This window comes from Solanum verrucosum, unplaced genomic scaffold, assembly GCF_900185275.1.
Source record: "Solanum verrucosum unplaced genomic scaffold, falcon-dt-bn FXZP01000153.1, whole genome shotgun sequence".
In the NCBI taxonomy this organism is placed as follows: Eukaryota; Viridiplantae; Streptophyta; class Magnoliopsida; order Solanales; family Solanaceae; genus Solanum; species Solanum verrucosum.
The window spans coordinates 257,726-283,042 of NW_026020426.1; the positions used below are offsets into that span (position 1 = coordinate 257,726).

General features: G+C 39.0%; 1 protein-coding gene across 1 annotated transcript; it reads right to left on the reverse strand.

Annotated features, from left to right (window-relative positions):
• Positions 1 to 2,744: 2,744 nt before the first annotated feature.
• LOC125807238 (uncharacterized) lies at positions 2,745 to 6,558 on the reverse strand. Its single transcript, XM_049486957.1, has 6 exons — positions 6,448 to 6,558; positions 6,107 to 6,172; positions 4,230 to 4,346; positions 4,009 to 4,060; positions 3,476 to 3,934; positions 2,745 to 3,271 (listed from the first exon to the last, which is right to left on the reverse strand). Exons 1-6 carry the CDS (start codon positions 6,556 to 6,558, stop codon positions 2,745 to 2,747), a joined length of 1,332 nt encoding a protein of 443 aa, XP_049342914.1.
• Between the last annotated feature and the right edge of the window lie 18,759 nt (positions 6,559 to 25,317).

Consider the following 25,317-nt stretch of genomic DNA (forward strand, 5'->3'; position numbering starts at 1 on the left):
AGTTCGCCACATTAACCCACAATCCACATTCAAGTAACCAAAAGTGTATCTACTCAGACTTCGTAACACATCTAAGCAAACATGAAAACACACGACATTACAAACAGAAAACACACTTCCAAACCCCAACATACGATCAAAGAACAACTCATGTCAATACACCTTCAAACATGCCTAAAATCTCAAAAATGAAACAAGAGCACATACCTAGCAACACGTGGTTGTAGAAAAATGAAGAAGCGAAGAGCGGGTGATGCTGCACGATATGGAGTAAAATGGGAGAAGTCGCACAAGCCAAGAGGAGGGGAAAATCCCGTGAAATTTGGAGTAGAATGAGTTTGGGGATAGGGGATTTGGACTTAAAAAGGGGATTGGGTCGGGTTATTTTACATCCAAAACAGGTCGAACCCGTATTGTTTAATGAAAGACAAAACTTCATACCTGAGGGAGCGACACGGCCATGGTACGGAGTCCTCTGGAAATTTAGTTCCAGGAAATACCAATATTTATCCCTTGCTCTACGACGTGGGACTAGCATGGAGTAGCCTTTTCTTGACGTAAACACTAAGTCCCATCGAATTCAAAATTTGGATCCCCATCCGCAACGTGGCAACTACATGGAATGTTCTGCCTCAAATTGGAAAATTAATTCCAATTGAGGCAGTGGCTCCGCGATGAGCTATGGGTCAAAATACTTGATCCCTGCACATTGTAAGCTCATAACCTACTAGGGAAAACACGATGGGTTGCCTCCTATCGATCGCTTTAGTTTTGGTCATGGCACGACTTATTTATTTGTATTTTTTATCGATTTATCATTTTTTTTAATTCCTAAGAATTTAAATATCAAAACAAAAGTAAATAGATCCTAACTATTACAAGGGGTCACAATTTGCCTCTTGTGTAGCGCCTGATTTAACGTCGCAACACGACCCATCTCATGACTCATTCGTCATTTAAAGTGAGCGCTTCAAGCTCATGATCCATATCATTTCTGAAATAGTGTTTGACCCTTTGTCCATTCACAAGGAAAGTAGAACTCGTGTCCTTGTTCCTTAACTCTATAGCACCATGTTGGGTCATTCTCACAACTTCAAAAGGACCACTCCACTTAGACCAAAGCTTTCCGGGGAACAACTTCACCTTGAGTTAAACAATAGCACTAGTTGACCAGGCTCAAATGTGCGTGACACAATATTCTTGTCATGCCACCTCTTGGTCTTCTCTTTGTACAACTTAGCATTCCCATAGGTGTGAAGCCTAAACTCTTCTAATTCATGCAGCTGCGTTATTTTCTTCCTTCCGGATAACTCAACATCAAGATTCGACTTCTTGATCCGCCAATATGCCTTATGCTCTAATTCAGCTGGTTAGTGGCATGCTTTTCTAAACACCATTCGATAAGAAGAAGTCCTTATTGGTGTCTTCTATGCAGTCCGGTATGCCCACAAGGCATCATTTAGCTTGTCAACCCAATCTTTTATTTGGGAATTCACCGTTTTCTGGAGAATCTGCTTGACTTCTCTATTAGACACTTCCACCTACACACTAGTTTAGAGATGATATGTTGTAGCCACCTTGTCTCTCACCCCATATTTGGTTAACAAATTATACACTGAATTGTTAATAAAGTGCATACTTCCATCACTGATCATAGCCCTTGGAGTTCCGAACCTCGTGAAGATGTGTTTTCGGATGAACTTCACAACCACTTTAGCATCATTGGATGGTAATGCAACAGCCTCCACCCACTTAACGTAGTCCACTGCGACTAGAATGTATTGATTTCCACGGGACGATGGGAATGGTCCCATGAAGTCTATCCCCCAGACGTCAAAGATTTCCACCTTCAATATGATGCTCAAGGGCATCTCATGCCGTCTCGAAATGGTGCCCATCCTCTAACACTGGTCACAACCCTTAACAAACATAGCATCATCTTTAAACATAGTAGGCCAAAAGAAACAAGATTGCAATACCTTATGCACAGTTCGTTCACCTCCGTGGTGTCCACAATATGGTGAAGAGTGATAACTCTCCAACATTTGTGTAGCCTCATCTTCAGCTATACACCTTCGCATCATCTGATTAGGTCCCTGCTTGAATAAGAAGGTCTCATCCCATATATAGAAGGGTGCATCATATTTTAGCCTCTGCTTTTTATTTGTTGATGCCCCAAGTGGAAATAAGCCACTCACCAGAAAATTCACAATATCAGCATACCAAGGCACTTGAGCAAGGTCCAAAGCAAGTGATTGCTCATCATGAAACTCTTTACGAATTTGCCCCTCATTTTTCACATGAGATGAATCCTCCAGTCTAGACAGATGATCAGCTATCTGGTTCTCAATTCCTTTCATGTCCCTTATCTCTAGATCAAACTCTTGTAGTAGCAGAATCAACCTAATCAGCCTCGGCTTGGCATCTTTCTTGTTAAACAAATTTTGGATTGCAGCATGATTAGTGTAGACTATAACTTTGGTTCCCACCAAGTATGATTTGAACTTATCAAAGGCGAACACTAGTACTAGCATCTCTTTTTCAGTCACAGTATAATTTGATTGGGCTGCATCAAGTGTCTTGCTCGCATAGTAGATGGAATGGAACATCCTATCTTTTCGCTACCCCAGCACTGCCCCAACCACTATGTCACTGGCATCACACATAAGCTCGAATGGAAGCTCCCAAATTGGAGAAATGAGAATAAGATCTTCTATCAACTTCTTCTTCAGTAACTCAAATGCCTACAAAGACTTTTCATTAAAAACAAACTTCATCTCTTTCTCTAACAGGCTGCACATGGGTCTTGCAGTCTTAGAGAAGTCCTTGATGAACCTTCTATAGAATCCAACATGTCCCAGGAAGCTTCTAACTCCCTTTACTGTGATGCGAGGTGGAAACTTCTCAATAACTTCCACTTTAGATTTGTCAACTTCCAACCCACTTTTGGATATCTTGTGCCCCAACACAATTCTCTCTCGAACTAGAAAGTGATATTTCTCCCAGTTTAACACCAGATTTGTTTCTTCACACCTAGCAAGAACTCTATCAAGATTAGTCAAACACAGTTCAAAAGACTCACCAAACACCGAGAATTCATCCATGAACACTTCAACAAAAAGTTCCACCATATCATGAAAGATTGACATCATACATCTCTTAAATGTGGTCGGGGCATTGCACAAGCCGAATGGCATGCGTTTGAACGCATACAGGCAAGTGAATGTAATCTTCTTCTGATCCTCTGGTGCAATAACAATCTGATTGTATCCTGAGTAACAATCTGATTGTACCCTGAGTAGCAATCAAGGAAATAGTAGTATTCTTGACCTGCCAGCCTATCCAACATTTGATCAATGAAAAGTACCAGATAATGGTCCTTTCTGGTGGCGTTATTCAATGTTTTGTAGTCCATGCAGATCCGTCACCTAGTCACTGTTCTTGTGGGGATTAACTCATTTTTTTCATTAGTCACCACTTTCATTCCGCCTTTCTTGGGCACACTGTACTGGACTTACCCATTTATTGCCTAATATTGGGTACACAATCCCTGCATCCAACCACTTTATCACCTCTTTTCTTACCACATCGTTCATCAATGGGTTTAGTCTCCGATGATGTTGTGCACTCGACTTATGCCCTTCCTCCATATATATTTTATGCATGCACAATGCTGGACTAATTCCATGGATGTCAGACATTTGCCACCCCAAAGCTATTTTCCTCTTCTTCATGATGATTAATGTTGCTTCCACCTGTGCATCAGACAATGTTGCAGACAAAATAATCGGTAAAGTTTTATCTTCACCCAGAAATGAATACCTGAGGTGGGCTGGCAATGCTTTTAACTCCATCTTGGGTGCTTCTTCAATGGAGGGCTTGGGTGGAGGACCCAACACCCTATTTAAAGGCTCCCATCGATCTCCAGATGTACCTACAAGTTCCACATCAACAAATTGCACAATTTCATGTGCCTCAGCATCCCCATAAATATCATACCCTACTAACACTCTCTATAAAGGGTCCTTAGATGCAATGTAGCGAGTCTCTGCCTCAAGATCTGTCACAGTTATAGCAGATAAATCCTCATACACAGTTGACATCTTTAATGTTTTATACACGTCAAACACCTCCACTTAATCATGTGTTCGCATAGTAAGTTGCCCAGCTGCTACATCTATCATAGCCCTCCCAGTAGCTAAGAACGGTCTTCCTTAGATGAACGGGACCTCAAGCTCAGGCTCAAAATTTAGCACAACAAAATCTACTGGGAGAATCAAAGATCCCACTTGCACTAACACATCCTCTACAACACCCTTAGGACCAGCTACAGACCTATTAGCCAACTGTAAGATAATGGTAGTAGGTTTAGGACTACCCAACCCCAGTTTTTTTAAAAAGAAGTCGGCATCAAATTTATACTAGCTCCTAGATCACACAATCCTCGAGCATGAATGCTCTGCCCTATAGTGATCTGAACCATAAAGCTACCTGGATCTTTCAGTTTAGTGGGCAACTTATTTTGGATTATGGAGATGCACTCTTCAGTAAGTGCAACAGTCTCATATACTGTTAGCCTCCTTTTATTGCCACAATCTCCTCCACATATTTCACATACCTAGGTATACCTTGCAAAACATCTACCAATGGCAAGTTAATGTTAGCTTCTTTCAAAAGAGAAATAAACTTACCAAAATATTCATTCTCCTTCTGTTTCTTGAACTTTTCAGGGAATGGATGAGGTGGTTTCACTATTGGTTGGGGTCGATCCCACAAGGAAATTGGTTTAGACTTAACTTTAACCAACAATTATATTCGTTTAGTCAAATTACTTCCAGAAACAAGTAATTAAAGGGGGGGGGGGATTTGTGAAACAAATTGTAAGAATTTAGTAAGTAATCAGTAAACAAAAGTCAATTTCGGTTGTTATCAAGATGAGAGAATTAACTACGGTATACGTGTTCCCCAAAAGCTCATAACGCAGTAATCCTAGTAATAGCAATCCTTTCCAAGTGTACTACATGCAAAGTGATAAGTTGGGTATCTCTAAATTCTTGATCCGACATCTAGAGAATTTCACCCCGCACCTTGGTCCGGCTACGTGTGTATAATTTACTAACCCTTACCTTACCTCATATTAGACAGCATATCGATGTTTAGCTTAGTTATTACTTCGCAGCAATCGACACTAGCCTATTAGATAGTATGACACTAAATCTATGGTGATAATTCTTTTCTTGTTGATTACCTCCTTGGTCCGGCAAGTAGCAACAAGGCGAGTTCTAACGTGTGAACTCGTTAAAAAGACTTCTAAATGAAAGAATTATCAATGCATGCAACAACTATATTCACGAATTACTTAGTTACTATTCATACTTTCTTAATCGCTCATGGTTCCCACAACCCTAGTTGTGGAGTTTAGTTACCGATAATCATATGAACACAATTCATTATTTTAGATGAAAGAATTACGAACTTACGTAAGAAGAATAATAAACCCAAAAATTCAACTTGAATTGCAACACAAAATTTTTCAAAAAGAACTTAGGAAATTAAGAATTGCTAAAGTTGCAAGCTAATCTCCCAAGTCAAGAACTAGAATAAAAGTAATAAAGTCTAACCCCCAAAAATGAGGTTTACATGCCCTATTTATAGAAAACAAGTCCTAAATTAAAAAGGGAAACAAAATAAGGAAAGTTTGTTCAGGCACGCGTCTTCATTCCACGAGATTGACTCACGGACCGTTAATGGATCTACGGTCCATGAGTCCCTTCTGTCAGCCAGGACTTAGAAAATATTTCAGCTTCCCAAAAATCAGCTTCTCTGAAGCAAACGACGGAACTCCAGTACGGAGCGTACATTGATCTATGGTCCGTCAATCCCACTCCGTAGCTCCACACTTAGAATCTTCAAACATCAGGTACTGGAATCCTTGCAATATCGTTCTATGGATCAATACTACGGTCCGTAGATCAATCTATGGACCGTTAATGGCCACCGTGGTTCCACACTTGGTCAAATTTCCCTGATTTTCTTTCCATGCCTTGCCTATTAATCTATGGTCACTATTTACGTAGCGTCAATGGGCTTACGGTCTGCAAATCACCTCCGTAGATGCCTTGTTCTGCATTTCTTTCAGATGTCTCTCTACTTCCGCACCTAAACATCTTTCCTGCAAAACATGATAAAAACACATAAAAAACCAATACAAAAAGGCCCTAGACACACACAACTCTTAAGTGAAATGTATTAAAAATACCGTAAACTCATGGTATATCATCCTCCTTGGGTTCACTCTCTGTACTCACAACATCAGTGTTTCTTTTCTTAGGAGCTAACTCCTCCAGTTGTAAACCACTGTGTACCTACCATGTTTACCTGCTTAGGATTTGGATCAGTGTTTCCCGGCAAACCTCCTTGTGATCGTGAGTTTTAGGCACTAGTAACCTGTCCGAATTGCTTCTCCAATTTCTGTGTAGCCAACATGTTATTTCTCACATCAGCAGCTAACTGGGTTTGATCAGCCATGATCTTTTTCACCATCTCCTCCATGCTCATGTTATCAGATTGCTAATTCACCTGCTCCCGTTGGGCCTGTGGTTGGTACACCTGTTGGGGTCTATATTGATTATTACCTTGACCCTGATTTTGATTTCCACCCCAAGAAAAGTTCGGGTGGTTGCGCCAACTTGGGTTATAAGATTTCCCATAATTCTGCTGGCCACCTCCTCATTGTGAATTTCCTACAAAGTTAACAGAATCCGGGTTTGCACCACATACCTCTGCGTTATGGTCACACCAAGATGATGGTTGTTGAACTGCATTTACCTGTGCGGGTTGTTGACCCAATGCTAGATTGCTGAAATGGGTGTTCATCAATTCTGCATAGCAGCAATCTGTGCAGTTACGGCGGTCATGATATCTACCTCTAACATACTTGTGATTTTCTGAATCACAGGTTTCACCCCTCCTCCGTTCCTTTTAGGGTTTCCCCGCGAGATCCTGTTTAGCAAGGTGAATAGCTCAACATATGTCTTCTCCAAAGCCTGACCACCTGCAGCTGACTCAAGTAGAATTTTTGTGTTAGGCTCCAATCCCTCTATGAAGGTATGGACTAAAACCTCATTAGACTAATGATGATATGGACAGCTTATCAACATCGATTTAAACTTGTTCTAAGCTTGGTATAAGTTCTCTCCGCCTTTCTGTCTAAAACTCAAAATGTCACTCCTCAACATAGCTATTTTTCTAGATGGAAAAAATCGGATGAGGAACTTCTGTGCTAGATCATTCCAAGTGGTGATTGAGTTTGCAGGCTTTGAGTTTAACCATATTTTTGCTTCCCCAAGCAGAGAGAAGGGGAATAAAGTGAGCCTCACATAATCTTCGTTTACTCCAGTTGGAGTGTAAGTATCACTAATCTCGAGGAAGTTTTGAATGTGTACTGTTGGATCCTTGTTTGACAGACCAGTGAACTGCCCATTAGTGTGCAATAGTTGCACCATACTCTGCTTTAGTTCAAACCTTCCACCAGCTACAGGTTTCTAAATTCATGATGTCACGTGGGAATGCCATGTCTCTTACCTTCATCTCAGCCATTATTTCAGGTTCTTCTTCCTAAACTGTTGCTACAAGAGATGTTGGTTCACTAGCAAAAACAAGGACTGGATAAGTAAGTCATCTTAGCCTTCTTCGGTAGTGTACGAATCTTCCCGGTTCCGCTTGAGGTGATACTAATCCTTGATCGTCGTCCAGTTTGAATTTCTAATACAACTCGAAACAATGAAATGCTAAGCTCAAGTTCTCAACACTTGCATTTTAACTTCAAGAATCAGAAAAATCAGATAATTTCTTATTCTAAAGTCCCCGGTAGCAGCGCCAAAAACTTGTTGTGCCCAAATCGCACACGCAAGTGCACGTGGTCGCTCAAGTATTAAAGTGGTTCTTTTAAAGAGACAGGTATTGCACCCACAGAGACTTACACTTAGAATCATTCATTTTCTCTAACTTTCAGCTAATCACAAGTGTTACCAAGATTTCAAAAGTGATTTAGTTTCTAATTCTAAGACTTCAACAAAATGTAGCAAACACCTTTCAATTTCAAGGGTTTAAAAATAGTGATTTGGTAAAGTCTAGGGCTGCAACTTTTATCAGAGTTCATGCAATCAATATCATTTATATGGGTATTTATCAACTATTGAATCAATGAATCAAAGTGTTAAATGTATGATCATGGTCTGCCAACCTCTAATCGCCTACGATAAATAACACCCTAACTACATCGTTGAGTGGGGATAGGAATGATTAAGTACCATGCATTACGATATTTTCCTGTATAGTGACCCAAGCATGGTTTCTCGGTATATCCCTATCCTATATACAAATTAACTCTAGTTATTTAGAATTAATTATTCTCCTTATGTCCCACGTTTTATCCTTTTATTCCTCTCCCGAGTTCAATTCCAACAATGTATTTATTTCAATGGTGATCAGTCACGAAATACGAAAAACAAGAACATAAGAAAGATTCATAAGATAATTGACATTAACACAATGAAAACTTAATAGATTACAATAATATTGTAGCCACAACCCTAAAACTAGGGTATTTAGCTACTCATAATCCAAGATACGATCAAGCAATGTTTAATAAACATAAAGAGATCAAAAGGAAAAGAGTTTAGGAAAGAACCTTTAAAATGGTGAACACGTTCTCCCAAGTCGTCGTTCTTCAAAACCCAGAAAAACAATATTTAATAAAATAAAATAACGACCTATTTATACTAAAAGTCGAAACTGCCAAAAAACTGGGGCTCAGGAGCGCGACGTGGGGGTGCTTCCCAGATTCACTTCAATGCATATTAGTCTTCTCCGCCACGCGGGCATTCCACAGAGTGCTCTGCCTCAAAGTTGACTTTTGCTAATTTAAATGTAATCCCTCTCTGCGATGCGGAGTCACCTCCATAATTCGATTTGTGAGAAAATGCACTTCTCCGCGACGCAGCTGCTACACGGAGGGCTCTGCCTCAATTCGCCATTTGACGAGCTAAACTAAAATTCCTCTCCGCGATGCGGAAAGGATGCGGAGATGCCTTGAGTGGCATTTTTTCAATCTTCTTCCTTGCTTCTTTTCGACTCGGATCTTTGTGTTCCCCATTGTCCATTTTCGATCTTGTTTCTCCAATTAAGCTCACCTACACAACTAATCATGTTGGTTAGCTCATACACAACAAAAATACTCGATAAGACTATAACCGTTGCATATTGAATTCAAACTTAGCTTAAATATGGGCATTATTAGATTCTTAGGCATATTTATATGCCTAAGATCATAGCACCTTGAGTTCCAAGAAGAACCAAAGAGAAAACATTGAAGTAATTCCTAGTTCTTCTAAGTTTTTGGGTCAACATAAAATAACCATAAATACTAGTACAAAATGAGTTAGGTGATATACAAGATGGAAAATTAAATCCCTTTGAGTCCTCTTTCCAACGCCACCGAGTTTGCTAAATTTCAAGCTCTGAGTGAAAAGTTATGACTTATTTACAAACGACGCGCAAACCTGGCAGCAACTCTGCGATGGCTCGGCGTTACAGAGCCAATACGGACCTCACTGCCTGGTGAAAAATTATGCTGACTCCCAGCTCGTTTTATTTATTTCTTTGGGGGTATTTTAGTCCTAAGAACCCTTAGTCATCTAAATTGCCCTAAACCTGTAGAAAATCAATTTTTCTTAAATCAAACCCTCTCATCCACTCCAAAAATTCTAACACTCAAGGAATTCAAGAAACACTAAGGCTGGTGTTCATCTTTCAAGATTTTCCTTCAAGTTGCTTCAAGAAGATGGTTCTTTCAGGTATGTAAGCTTCCATAGTGTTGGGTTTGTTGACTCACATGCCAATCATGTTAATTTTAGTGTTTAATTAGTTCTAGAAAGTTGAATCTTTGATGCTCTTGATATGTGTTCTTGAATTTGCTTTTGTTCTTGAATGAGGCTGAGATTGACGAGTTCTTGAGATTATTGTGTCGACTTATGGAGTTGTTAGAGTTAGATTCTTGTGTACATGTGTTGGGTATCTAAATCTAGAAAGATGTTGAGCAAAAGAATCGAATTTAGGCAAATTGGGGTTAGAAATCGAAGAAGGAAAAAGTTAGGCGAATCTGGCAACTCAGTCCGCGTCGTGGACCTGCCTCCCCATTTCAAATAATTTTCTTCACGTCGCGGAGAGGTCACGGACCTCTCTGTGCCTCAAAACTTAATTTTAAAGCAAATATTAAAATGCATCTCCGCATCGCGGTCTTGATTCGAGATAGTGAGTTCTTGATTTTTTCTCATGTTTAACTATATAAAAACACTCCTAAACATCACGAAATCTTTCCCATCACAAATCGCAACCTGGAATTCATAAATCAAATTCAAGGTAGAGTTAAGAGTTAAGTATTTGAGAATTCTTTCAAATATTCTAAGAAAGTCCCTTTTAGCCATTTTGAGGAGTCTTCTACAATTTCTAGTAACTTGTTTCAAGACTCAAATAAGTGAGCACGAGAGTGTGGAGAATATATTCATGAGTCTACACTATTACCTAGATCCTTCATATCATGAACCATAACTCTTTAATTCATAATTCACATTCAAGAGAGAGTTAAGAGTAGAGTTTAAGAAATCCTTTGAGTTCAATTGTGAAACATTTTAGATCAACTATTGATTTGAACTAAGCTTTGAGGAAGTAAGTCAGAGAATGAGAAGAGTCGTATACATGAGTTCCATGTAGTTTGTAGACCTTCGAGTCGAGTCGTTCATGCTCATAAATTCCGCATGAACTCCATAAAATGAGTATCATTTAGAGGGGTAGTATCTTCAAGTTCTAAGTCTTGAGTATTAAGTTCCAAATCCTCTTTGAAATTATATTTCTAATCATGGGACTATTACATGTTACCCATGAATTCCTTGAGTTGAGTAGTTCATGCTCATAATTTTGCATAAACCCTATGAGTTGTGCATTCTTGAAATGAGTAGTATCATTGAAGTTCTTAAGTTCTAAGTATTGAGTTCTATCTATGATTATTGAAAAGCTTGCATTGAGTCGTTCACGTCCATAATTCAACATGAACCATGTTTTAAGGAGTCTTTTACAAATGTTTTAACTTTGTTTTAAGACTTAACCTTTGAAGTTGAGTAAAGAGTAAGAGTAAAGTCCATTTTCTTTAAAATGATATATGGGAACTAAGTATTCCCAAGAATAAATGTTTTCACATTTAAGATGAGAGGGAGCTAAGATTTCCAAAAGAGTTTTGAGCAAGAAAGGGAACATCGAGCTGAGTATTTTGGGAGTAGTATTAAGCACCGATATGGGGACCAGCAATGGTTCTTGAGTGCCAACCACATCCAGGGTGTAGGCTCGGGTCATGACAAACTTTGTATCAGAGCATAGAGTTCAAGAGTCTTAGGGTATCTATGATGCAGTGTCAAGTAGGGTCTTGTTTATGGTTGTGAGGGCCATACTTCTATAAATGAGGGACTATAGACATTTAAGAAAAGTTTCCCTTCTTTCATACGCTTAATCGTGCAATACAACTATGTCATAGAGACTTATTCTAACTCGTATGTTGTTTTATCCCTTCGACTACCCATCTTACTAGAGGTGGTTGAAAAGAAGAGTCAGTTCTTTGTCGATGAGTTGTTCTTAGCAAGAGTTTTGAGGAAGTCATGAGACTCCAGAGGGGCTTGATAGAAGCCCATGAGTAGTTTAAGTGTTGAGTTTTCGAGTAATGCACCCATAATTATATGAATCGTGCATTTGAGCTAAAAGTGAGTTGTACTCTTTTCCTTAAGCCTTGTTTCAGTTGAGATCCTTTTTAAGAAGTATGTTTAGAGCTTGGGTAAGATTTTCACCCAAAAAGGTAGCATGTGTTATGAGATTTTGAGCAGTAGTAGTGAAAGAGCCCAGAGTTAGAGGAAGGTATGCAGAGGTTTATTAATCCTAGAAAGGGAGATAGTGATAAGGCAAGCTATGTTATTATAGTCATGTACCTAGTAACTCATGAAGAGTTTTCCCTTATGGGTAGACTAAGAAGTGATGAGTAGTGAAGATTCCATTATAGGAGGTTGAGTTTGTTGTAGCTAGAAAGAAGTTGGTGATGAAGTGTCATTGTGTAGGAAATGACCAAGTGTAAGTGTTGAGTAGGAGAGTAGGAGTATTCATGATGTGATAGATCTAAGCTAGGCTTATGATTTTGAGGGAGAGCCCATAATATTCAAAGTGTTATAGAACTAATTAGGCATTGATGTATAGTGAATGAGTGAATAGTACTCAAGTTGTGAAGGGAAATATGATAGTAAATTGTAAGTATAAATACTAAGAGGTAAGGTTTGACTATTTGTCATAAGGTCCTAGTGGACAAGTGTTTCTGAACTTGTATCCAGTAGTTGTAAGTTAGTATAGAAAGCGAGCAATCATATTGATATTCGGGTTTACTCATAAATATTAAGCTTGAATTTGAGATGAATGTCATGATCAAAAGAATGGCAACATGAGGGTGATGATGTTAGTTTAGATCTTTGATTTAGAGGACTTGCCATAGAGTAGGTGAGGAATTGAGGTGATAAGCTACAATAAATATGAGTGCTACAAGTGAAAGACCCTAACATTTAGATAAAGGGCAGTGAAGTGTGGCTAAGTCACAAGAGTAACAAGAGCATTAATAGGTGTGCCGAGATGGTATGTTACAAGATGAGGTTCTAATTAAGTTATAATTTTCCATGTGTGCCTAGATAGCATATTTGAGTTGTTAATGTGGAATAGGTCCATAGCTTTCAAGTGTCAGCTTTAGACCTAAGAGGGAGATGATAAGATGAGAAATCAAGTCAAGTGTTGAGAATTCTTAAGGAGCTGGTTAGTAGGAGTCCATGGAGTTGTTAGAGTACTAAGCCTGAATGTGGTGGTAAAATGTAATAGTCTTGGGATGAGATTCCCTATAGAGAGGTGTAGATCCTGAACCTAAGGATTTTGGTTAAGCTTGAATATAGTAATAGCATACCATTAGACGCAGACCTTAGTAAGAGTAACCCATTCCATACCCAGTCCAGCCGTCATTCGAGGACCAATGATCCCAAAGGGGAGATATTGTAACACCCTAGAAATTTTTTGAGCTAAAACTCGAACCATCTTTTGTAGTGACTAAGTTTTTACCAAGGAATTTAATTTTTCTTGAGTGTTAAGGTCACTAGATGTAGAACCTTGAGTTCCAAGAAGAACCAAAGAGAAAAGCATTAAAGTCATTCCTAGTTCTTCTAAGTTTTGGGTCAAATTCAAGCAACCATAACTCCTAATACAAGTTGATTTAGGTGAACTTCAAGATGGAAAATTAAAGCCCTTCGAGTCCTCTTTACAATAGCCATCGAGTTTGCTAAATTTTGATGTCTCAGTGTAAAGTTATGACTCATTTACTAACGATGCGCAAACCTGGTAGCAGCTCCGCGATGGCTCTGTGTTACGAAGCCAATACAGACCTCACTGCCTGGTGAAAAATTATTCGGACTTCCAGCTCATTTTATTTATTTCTTTAGGGGTATTTTAGACCTAAAAAGCCTTAGGAAGTCATCTAAATTGCCCTAAACGTGTAGAAAATCAGTTTTTTCTTAAATCAAACCCTCTCATCCACTCCAAAAATTCTGACGCTCAAGGAATTCAAGAATCGCTAAGGCTAGGGTTCAGCTTACAAGATTTTCCTTCAAGTTGCTTCAAGAAGACGGTTCTTTCAGGTATGTAAGCTTACATAGTGTTGGGTTTGTTCACCCACACGCCAAACATGTTAATTTCAGCATTTAATTTGTTCTAGAAAGTTGAATATTTGATGTTCTTGATATGTGTTCTTGAATTTGTTTTCATTCTTGATTTGGGTTGAGATTGAGGAGTTCTTGAAATTATTGTGTGTTTGGTATCTGAATCTAGGGAGAAGTTGAGAAAACGAATCGAATTTAGTCGAATTGGGGTTAGAAAAGGAAGAAGAAAAAAGTCAGGCGAATCTGGCAACCCAGTCCGCGTCGCGGACCTGCCTCCCTATTTCATATAATTTTGTTCACGTCATGGAGAGGTCACAGACCTCTCTGCCTCAAAACTTAATTCACGAGCAAATATTAAAATGCATCTCCACATCGCGAACTTGCTTCGAGATAGTGATTTCTTGATCTTTTCTCATGTTTAACTATCTAAAAACTATATAACGAGATCTTTCCCATCAAAAATCGTAACCTTGAATTCATAAATCAAATTCAAGGTAGAGTGAAGAGTTAAGTTTTTGAGAATTCTTTCAAACATTCTAAGAAAGTCCCTTTGAGCCCTTTTGAGGAGTCTTCTACAATTTCTAGTAACTTCTTTCAAGACTCAAGTAAGTGAGCATGACAGTGTGGAGAATGTATTCATGAGTCTACACTATCACCTATATCCTTCATATCATGAACCATAACTCTTGAATTCATAATTCACATTCAAGAGAGAGTTAAGAGTATAGTTCAAGAAAGCCTTTGAGTTCAATTGTGAATCCTTTTAGATCAACTATCAATTTGAACTAAGTTTTGAGGAAGTAAGTCAGAGAATGAGAAGAGTCGTATACATGAGTTCCATGTAGTTTGTAGACCTTCGAGTCAAGTCATTCATGCCCATAAATTCCGCATGGACTCCATAAATTGAATATCATTGAGAGGAGTAGTATCTTCAAGCTCTAAGTCTTGAGTATCGGGTTCCAAATCCCCTTTGAGATTATATTTCTAATCATAGGACTTTTACATATGATTACCCATGAAGTCCTTGTGTTGAGTAGTTCATGCTCATAATTCCGCATGAACCCTCTGAGTTGTGCATTCTTGAAATGAGTAGTATCATTAAAGTTCTTGAGTTCCAAGCATTGAGTTCTATCTATGGTTATTGAAAACCTTGCATTGAGTCGTTCACGTCCATAATTCAGCATGAACCATATTTTAAGTAGTCTTTTACAAATGTTTAACTTTGTTTTAAGATTTAAGCTTTGAAGTTGAGTAAAAAGTAAGAGTAAAGTTCTTTTTCTTTAAAATGATATATGGGAACTAAGTATTCGCAAGAGTAAATGTTTTCACATTTAAGATGACAGGAAACTGAGATTTCCAAAAGAGTTTTGAGCAAGAAAGGGAATATCGATTCCAAGAGAGCTTTTAAGCTAAGTTTTGAGTAATTATCTCAAACCAAAGAAAAAAGTTATGTTTTTAAACATATGAGCTGAGTATTTTGGGAGTAGTATTGAGCACCGATATGGGGAACAACAATGGTTCTTGAGCGCCGGCCACGTCCAGGGTGTAGACTCGGGTCGTGACAGTTTTCTCAGTTTTTAATATACATTTTTTTGCCATCTTCTACTGTTCTTCTGGCACTTTAAAAAAATCATGTGATTTAACGTTGTCGAGTGAGTTCACTATTCGCTGGAGTTTGTGTTACCACTATTATGTATTTTGTTATCTCGAGTACATTGAAAAGAATATAATTCTTATAAAAACATAACATAATTCACAATAGACTTCACCTTCATCTTGCAATATCTCAAAAGTAATGTCACTCCATCTTCTTAAAGCATGTAGAAAAAGTGCACAAGAATTTTAGCAAATTCCACTTATTTACCAATTGGTAGTTATAGAAATTTTATTTATTATTACCTAAAAGACAGACACATGTAATTGACTATAAATAAGTGGAACTAATTAACTAAAAAAATCTTTATATTATCGTTGTGTATGTTTTAAATTGGTCTTCTTAAATAGTAACATGATAGAAATGAAGAAGGTAACTGTCACGCCCCGAGCCTACACCCCGAACGTGGCTGGCACTCGAGAATCATTGTTGGCCCCAAGCGAACCCTTGGTCTAGCTTACTTACTCAGCGGAAGACTTAAACTTCAAAGATAACTTCAAATAAAGAACTTATGACAAATCTTAGAATGTCTTTAAAGAAAGCATTCAAACTAGACAAAATGGCTACTCAAGTCTCATAGAAAAACATCTTAAATACAAAGCTGAAAGACTCATAACTAACTATATTATTATATATGAAGCCTTTAAAACAACTGAGATGGATGTTGGGACAAACCCCACAACATCCTAATTAACTGATAATAAAACTGAAAGCAATAAGGATTCCTCCAAAATGAAAAGAGGCTCACCAACTAACTCTGGAGTGCTCAACTGGATCAACAAGGCGCTGAATGCTGATCCTGATTACCTGCGTCTGCATCGCAATAAAATGCAAGCCAACTGGCATCAGTACATTGAATGTACGAGTATGCGAGTTGGAATGCTAAACTTAACATAGGCTTGAAAAGATTCTGAAGGAAACACTTACCTTGGATCGTCTCAACTCATGAATAACTCAACTCATAATAAAGCAATGAAACACATGCAATATATGAAAAACTTTATAAAACAGTAAAAAAAACTTAGTTCGTTAAAGAAAATGCAATAAAAAACTTAATTTTACTCATATAACAAAGTAATATAGTTTCTATGGGAGATTCTCTAACCGACAACCACCACTATGAGCCTAAGTGATGGTACAACGTTTTACCTCACGCTGCCAAGGACCGTCATATACCTTGCCAGGGGTATAGAACCTAACTTACTGAGTGGATCCACTAGCTTATGCTAAAAGCATCTTAAGGAGTCATCTAAAAAGTATGATCCTTTACTACCCATGATGGCTACATGGTTTATGGAGACGTGAGTTATCTGAACTCAAGCTTGTCCCCATATCGGTGCTCAATACTACTCCCAAAATATACTTTAGCTCATATGTTTGTAAACACATAACTCTTTCTTTGGTTTGAGATAATTACTCAAAACTTAGCTTAAAAGCTCTTTTGGAAATCTCAGTTTTTTCTTTACTGAAAAACTAGCACAAAGACTCTTTTGGAAATCAAAGTTTCCTCTTTACTTGAAAAAAAAACTAGCACAATGGCTCCTTTTGAAATCTCAGTTTCCTTTCTTGTTTAAATGTGAGAACATTTAATCTTTGGGAATACATAATCCCGATATACTCTTTTGAAGAAATGTCTTCAATCTTTACTTTTTACTCACTCAAAATTTAAGTCTTAAAACAAAGTTAAAACATTTGTAAAATACTTTTGAAAACTTTATGAACTTCTCTTGACTTGACTCTTTAAATTCTCTTGACTTGACTCTTAACTTCTCTTGACTTGCTTCTTAACTTCTAGACTTGACTCTTAACTTTCGTTGAATTGAAGTATGGATTCAAGGTTCATGATCTCATGTGTATGGATGATTTAATGATGTTTAGACGTACCTTAGAGTGTTGGAATCAACTTGAAAACATAGGTACATCACTAAGGAACTAGTACGAAAAGATAGGGAAGGAATGGGGAGAACTTGCGTCCCTGGTGCTCTGAAAGGCGCAGGGCGCCAGCCCTCAAAATTCAGAGGGCAAGTTGGGGTGCTCTAGCTGGCACGTCGCCCCAGATCCCCACATTCAGAGGCTGCTTTGGGGGGCGCTGGCTGGCGCGATGCCCTACCCCCTTCCCCAGGTGTTTGACGACTTTTCTTTTTCATTTTTCAACTCTAAACCCTCTAAACTTCAATGGTTCTTTCCCCAAACACTTAGAATCATTTATACCGACAATATATGATAGATTCAAACCAAAGTTACACCCGAAAACATGAATCAAACATCAAGCAAACCTCAACAATACAACCCACAAGAATTCAAACAAATTTCATCAAGAACTCAAAAGATTTACTTTCAAATCAATATAACCTTGCTGAATTGTATCATGTTTGGCACGTGGGTGAACTAACCCAACTCTATGTGATCTCACATACCTTGTAGGGATCACCCCCAGCTAATTCCACACGCAAACCTCGACGATCTTGACGAATCTTGCTTCCTCTTCTCCTTTCTCCTCTTTTCTCTTTTCTCCAAGCCTTAGCGTGAACTCTAACTTTTATAAACTGACCAAAATCTGGTTTTACCCCAATTAATCTCCTAAAAAAGAATTAGAATAATTACGTAAGGAAAAGACTAAATTACCCTTCCAAAATCCGGATTAGACTTTCCTTAATCCAACAGCCCAACTTCCAAAAGGTATAACTTATTCATACGCACTCGGAATCGTGCAAACTTGGTGGTGTTGGAAAGATCATTCCTATCATAACTAGAAGTGCTCCTAACTCATGTTAAGCTAGATGTTATGTCCGTTTAAAGTTGACCAAAAACTCACCCGTCCTAACTTAAACAAATTTTCCAGATTTTCATTCTTTCCGAAAATGACTATTTCCAATTATTAGTGTCACACCCCGAGACTACCCCCAAGACGCAAACACGGGACCTAGGACCACAAGTGATCCAGAGCTAACCTTGTTAGCCTGATCATGGGCATACTAAAGATAATAAATTGATGCGGAAGCTAAATTATAAATAAAAATGAAAAGATGAGTAATACCCATATACTATAACTGAGATAAATGATAACTGATGAGATTAATACAAATATGATATTAACTCAATACTAAGCTGAATCTAACTATGTCTGAAAATAGCCTCTAACTGACTAGAAATGTTGTGACAGGCCCCAGCTAAGTCTAGCAAAACTGAAACTAAATGACTAAAAATAATACTAAAAAGAGACTCATCACTATTGTCCTTGGAGAATGAGGACTCACCTCATATTCTGCTGAACTGGAGATTGGAAACCGATCTAAGTGTGATCTGGATGCTGAAAACCAGAACCTACATCACAAGAAGATGTAGCGCACGTATGCGTCTGCACTTGAAAGGTACTAAGCATGCAGGATAGAATACAATTGAAATAACATATAACTGAACAAAGTAAATAAGCAATGACATAATTTGAACATGATATAGATATTGAATGCTGAGATAAATGAATGCAGTGACCAATTTATAACATGCTGAAATTGAATACTAGATATACTGATAAATGGTCAATCCAATATGGTCTGACTGAACTGTGAGAGCTACTAATAACCGATAATAAAACCACATGAGCTAAATCTGGAGTCCGATGTATACGCCCCATCGAGAGGACCCAATATACCCTGCCAGAGGTTTAGATGTATACTTCCGTGATCACTAAAATAATGCTCGAAGAGGGGACTTACAACCTACGTGGCTAGTAGTTCTGGGACTATTTGGGTACGCTAAACCCTATTCCAACTCGGTATCATGCTACTCCTAATGGATTAAGTAATTAACACATTATCACTATCTTGAACTGAACATACAAACTGAGTATGCAACAATTAAACTGATATTGATGCATTAATAACTTAGGCATGTATAACTGAATAATTGAAATATCTGACCTAGCATGTATATTTCAAGAACTAAAGAATTACATACCTAGGGTTCTGAAATTCATGCAATAAACTGAATATTAACATACTAATCTGATTTGGAACATTCTAACAGCTAAGAATCCAATAATTCTAACATTCAAGAAACCATAGGTCTAGTCATAATAAGAGAATCAAGAAACTGACTGAAAACTAGGGACCTAATTGGTGAAAGGAACCCACTAGTGAAATCCCACATACCTGGTGACGAATTTCATGGAGAAATCCTTTGATTTCTGGGCTGGAACTGAAGAAAATTTGTTGTGCTCTTGAACTAGGGTTTTTGACTTCATTCTCCTCTTAGCGTTCTAATTTTCTAATTTTTGATTAATGATTTGACTTAGGTAAGTTCTAGTTATGTTTCTAGGCTTAAACTAACTAAAACCTCATAATTTAGGGTCTAAACGACGTAGCTTAGAGGTCCAATGAAATAGGACAAGACCAAAAGACCCTTGACTTAATTGATGTCGGAGTGATCGACGGACGGGACCTACGGGCCGTGGATCGAATGACGGTCTGTGCTGGTCGAACGTCGTTTGCATCAGAGACTAGGTAAAGGGGGCATCGATCCACAGACAAAGACCATGGACCGTGGTCTGACCTACGGACCGTAGGTCTATTCATGGGTCAATAATTAGCTGATTTTCTGAGCTGGATTTGGGGAGGGGTTGCAGTGGTGGACCACGGACCACTAGCACGGGTCGTGGTCTGACCTACGGTCCATGGATGGCAATAGTAGGTTGCACCTGTAACTTCTCAAAATATTCATTTTGGTCTATCTAGGATACGGGGTGTTACATTATCTCCCCCTTGAGAACATTCATCCTCGAATGAAGACTAAACTAGCTGAAATAGAGGGAAAGGGCTACAATCCCTACCACTAAACATTAAGAACTAAATTTCTAACTGAACTGATTTCCAAGAACATGCAAATACGCTGAAAATGCAAGTACAAACTAAAGGAACATGATTCTAAGACTTAATTTACGCATGAATGACTGAAAACTGAAGAGGAACTATTACCTCAAGCTGGAGTGAAATCAGAAGGAAAGAGGTGAGGATACTTGGCTTTCATGGCCACTTCTGCTTCCCAAGTGGCTCCCTCTACGAACTAACTCCTCCACCAAACCTTGACTGAACCGACTTCTTTGTTTCTCAACCTTCTAACTTGACGATCAAGAATCTCAATCGGTACATCCTCATAAGAAAGCTATCTTTTACAGCCACAGTCTCTAATGGCACTACAGATGTTGGATCACCCACACACTTCTTCAAAAGTGAAATGTGAAAGACTGGATGCACTATTGCCAAATCTGCTGGGAACTATAACTCATAAGCCACTTTACCAATCCTTTTCAAGATCCGGTATAGGCCTACATATCTGGGACTGAGCTTCTTTTTCATGGAAAATCTCATCACCCCTTCATAGGTGACACTTTCAAAAGAACCCAATCATCAACTTGGAACTCTAGTTCCCTTCTTCTCACATCTGCATAAGACTTCTGGCGACTCTGGGTAGTCTTAAGTCTATCTCTAATGAGTTGCACTTTCTCCATAGCATCAAGGACTGAGTCTGGTCCTATCAAGACTACTTCACCTACTTAAAACCAACCAACTGGAAATCTATATCTACGCCCATACAATGCCTTATAAGGGGCCATCTGAATGCTGGAATGGTAACTATTGTTGTAGGCGAACTCAATAAGAGGAAGGTGATCGTCCCAACTACCCTTGAAGTCGATCACACAAGCTCTCAACATGTCCTATAAGGTCTGAATGGTATGCTCTTCCTGACCATCTGTAGGTGGATGAAATGTTGTGCTAAGGTTAACCTGAGTACCAAGACCCTTTTGAAATGACTTCCAGAAATAAGAGGTAAACTGTGGACCTCTATCTGAGATGATAGACAAAGGAACCCCATGCAACCTCACAGTCTCATTAATGTAAAGCTTGGCGTAATCCTCCGCTGAATCTGTAGTCTTGACCGCCAAAAAGCGAGAAGACTTAGTAACCCTATCAACAATCACCCAAATGGAGTCATGCTGTCTGTTAGTATGAGGTAAACCTATGATGAAGTCCATGTTGATAACTTCCCACTTCCAAGTAGGAATGTCAATCTCTTGAGTCAGGTCTCCTGGTTTCTGATGTTCTACCTTGTTTGCTGGCAATTAGGGCACTTAGCCACAAAGTCTGCTATATCTCATTCCATACCATTCCACCAATAGACTTCCCGCAGATCGCAGTACATCTTAGTGGCGCTTGGATGGATAGAATATCTGGAGTTATGGTACTCTGCAAGAATATGTTATCTCAACTTGCCCACATTAGGAACACATAATTAACCCTGGTAGCAAAGCACATCATCTCCCCCTTGGGAGAACATCTCCATTCTCTGATTGTGGACTGCACCCTTAAGTTCAAGCAAGATTGGATCACTGTCTTTCTTTTCCTTAACCCCTATTACCGAAGAAGATTTTGCCCCATTCTGAACCGTTACACCACCATTTGATATACTAATAAGACGAACTCCTAGGCGAGCAAGTCTGTGAACATCCTTTGCTAGCTCTTTTCTTTCTTCCTCAACATGTGCTACACAACCCATAGATAATCTTCTAAGAGCATCTACTACTACATTCACCTTACCCGGATAGTAATACACGCTCATATCATAATTTTTGCCACCTTCTCTGGCGAAGATTTAACTCTTTTGGGGTGAATACATACTGGAGGCTCTTATGGTCTGTGAACACATCTACATGAACACATACAAGTAGTGTCTCCAAATCTTGAATACAAACACCACTGCTGCATGCTCGAGGTCAAGAGTCGGATAATTCTTCTCATGTACCTTAAGTTGTCTAGAAACATAAGTTATAACCTTACCTCGCTGCATCAATACACAACTTAGGCCGATCCTAGATGCATTACAATAGATCACATAACCATTTGAACCCTCTGGTAGAGTAAAGACAGGAGTTATAGTCAATCTAGTTTTCAATTCTGCAAAGCTTTTCTCACAATCATCTGACCACTAGAACTTAACCTTTTTCTGAGTCAACCTAGTCAATGGTGAGGCTATGGATGAAAATCCTTCCAAGAACCGTCTGTAATAGCCAGCTAGACCTAAGAAATTTATGATATCTGTAGCAGAGGTAGGTTTGGGCCATTGTTTCACTGCTTCTATCTTCTGGGAATCTACTCGAATTCCTTCAATAGACACAATATGCCCAAAGAAAGCAACTGATTGTAACCAAAACTCGCACTTGTTAAATTTTGCAAATAATTGACGATCTTTGAGAGTTTGCAAAACAACTCTCAAATGAATCGTATGTTCTTCCTCATTCCTAGAGTAAATGAGGATATCATCAATAAAAACGATAACGAACAACTCTAAGTACTGCTTGGACACTCTATTCATCAAATCCATTAAAGCTGCAGGAGCATTGGTTAGTCCAAATGACATAACTACAAATTCGTATTGACCATACCGAGTTCTGAAGGCTCTCTTTGGAATGTCACTATTTCTGACTTTAAGTTGATGATAACCCGATCTGAGGTCTATCTTTGAGAAATGACTAGCACCCTAAAGTTGGTCAAACAAGTCATCAATCCTAGGGATGGGATACCTATTCTTGATTGAGACCTTATTTAACTGCTTATATTCAATGCACAATCTAAGAGAACCATCTTTCTTCTTTACGAACAATACTGGTGCACCCCATGGAGAAATACTAGGTTTGATGAAAACTTTATCTAGAAGGTCTTTCAACTGTTCTTTAAATTCCTTAAGCTCAGTTGGAGCCATTCTGTAAGGAGGAAAAAAGATAGGCTGGGTATCTCGAATGAGATCATTTCCATAGTCGATTTCCCTATCGGGAGGAACTTTGGGAAGATCTTCTGGAAACACTTCTGGAAACTCATTAACCATTGGAACTGACTCAAGAGTTGGAGTTTCAGAGCTAGAATCCTTAACCGGAACTAGATGATAGAGATAACCCTTAGAGATCATCTTTCTGGCCTTAAGGTAAGAAATGAATCTACCCATAGGCGCTAAGCTACAACGCTTCCATTCTAAGATTGGTTCGTCTGGAAACTGAAAACGAACAATCCTAGTTCTACATTCAACTGAGGCATAACAAAAATGTAACAAATCTATGCCTAGAATGACATCGAAGTCTACCATTTCTAACTTTACAAGATCTGCTGAGGTGACTTATTGAGAGACTGTGACAGGGAAATTTATGTATATTCGTGTAGCTATAACTAGGTCACTGACTGGAGTGGAGACTGAGAAGGGTTTTGAAAGACTTTCTAGGCTAACACTGAATTGGACTGCTATGTAAGGAGTTACAAAAGTCAAAGTAACCCCTGGATCTAACAATGCATAAACATCAAGATCAAAGACTCATAACGTACCAGTGACTACATCAGGAGAATATTCCTGATCTTGACGAGCCCGAAGAGCATAGACCGTGTTTTGGCGCTATCCACCACCTATATCAGATGAGTTACCCTGCTGAATTGGGTGACTTGTTGATGCTGTTGAAGTTGTAGACTCAGCTCTAGCATTATTTCCTCTTTGACCCTGTCTAGAAGGACAATCCTTCAATCTATGACTAGACTGGCCATACCCAAAACATCCTTCCTTACCTACAGGGCACTCACCCGGATGGTTCTTGTTACATTTTGGGCAAGTTAGGTAAGTTTTGGTGCCTAAAACACTACCTTGAGACTTAGAGCCTGACGCCCTACCTTTTTTATCGTTATGGAACCTGTGGGATGGAACACTAGCTGATGAAGGGGCTGGAGTCAAAGACTTCTGCTAAAACTGCGAGCGATTTCCACCACCCAATTTCTATTGGGAATACTCGTAGTTACTTGTTCTTTCTCTCTTAGTCTCCTTAGCCTGTTCCCTAAGCTTATCACCCTCAACCTGCTGAGCATGAGTCATAAGCCTAGAGATGTTCATGTCTCCAACAACAAAACATTCATGAACTCTGTTTTCACTAAGTCTGATACTCCATACCAAACATATTCATCTAAGCACTAGAATCAGCAACCATGGGAGGAGCATACCTGGAGAGTTGGTTAAACTTGAGCCCATACTTTTGGACAATCATGTTACCCTGCCTTAAGTTCATAAATTCTTGGGACCTTGCTTCTCTCAACTCTATGGGGAAAAACCTATCTAGAAAGGTTTCACTGAAACAATCCCAAGTAATAGGAGTTGCATCTGTACGCCTATTCTTTTTCCACTGAGTATACCAGATATGAGTCACACTCTTAAGTTGGTAAGATGCTAACTCAACCCGATCATTCCCAGTTACCTGTATCACTTCAAAGATCTTCTTGACCTCATCAATGAAGTTTTGGGGATCTTCTCCAACTTACGATCCTAAGAACTTTGGCGGATTCATCCTAACAAAGTCTCGCACCCTGGCTGCAGCTAACCAAACATTGGCATTTACCGGAAGTGGAGCCCGTTGATTCTTCTGGTTGGCAACACTCTGAGCCAACATCTAAATGGTGTTCCTGAGCTCTGCATTCGACACTTCTTGATCAGGGACTGGAGGAGCTGCCTTTGCGTTCCTGGCATTCGCATTCCTGGCATTGGCTCTACGAGGAGGCATGATCACTGAAACGTAGAACGTCGAGTTAGAATGTAATTTAGATCATACCTTACACACGATAAAAGTAACAAGAAAATGAAGATTTCCTAAAACACTTTGTAGCCTCCCCCTCACTAGATGTGGTGCACTTAAAACCCTTGAAAATGACTCTACTTAGTGCGGCTTTTCAGACATCCTAGGAGCCTTAAACCTATTGCTCTGAAACCAAGTTTGTCACACCCCGAGACTACCCCCGAGAAGCGGACACGGGACCTAGGACCACAAGTGATCCCAAGTTATGCTAGCCTGATCATGAGCAT

What these genes read in the sequence shown, in the direction of transcription:
- LOC125807238 (XM_049486957.1), bottom strand. Translation starts at nt 6,558, where the DNA reads ATGAGCATGGAGGAGATGGTGAAAAAGATCATGGCTGATCAAACCCAG. An exon ending in AGAACAAGGCATCTACGGAG is followed by an intron (nt 4,347 to 6,106) that starts GTGATTTGCAGA and finishes ATTATCTTACAG; the next exon opens with TTGGCTAATAGGTCTGTAGC. An exon ending in AAGGACCCTTTATAGAGAGT is followed by an intron (nt 3,935 to 4,008) that starts GTTAGTAGGGTA and finishes TGGAACTTGTAG; the next exon opens with GTACATCTGGAGATCGATGG.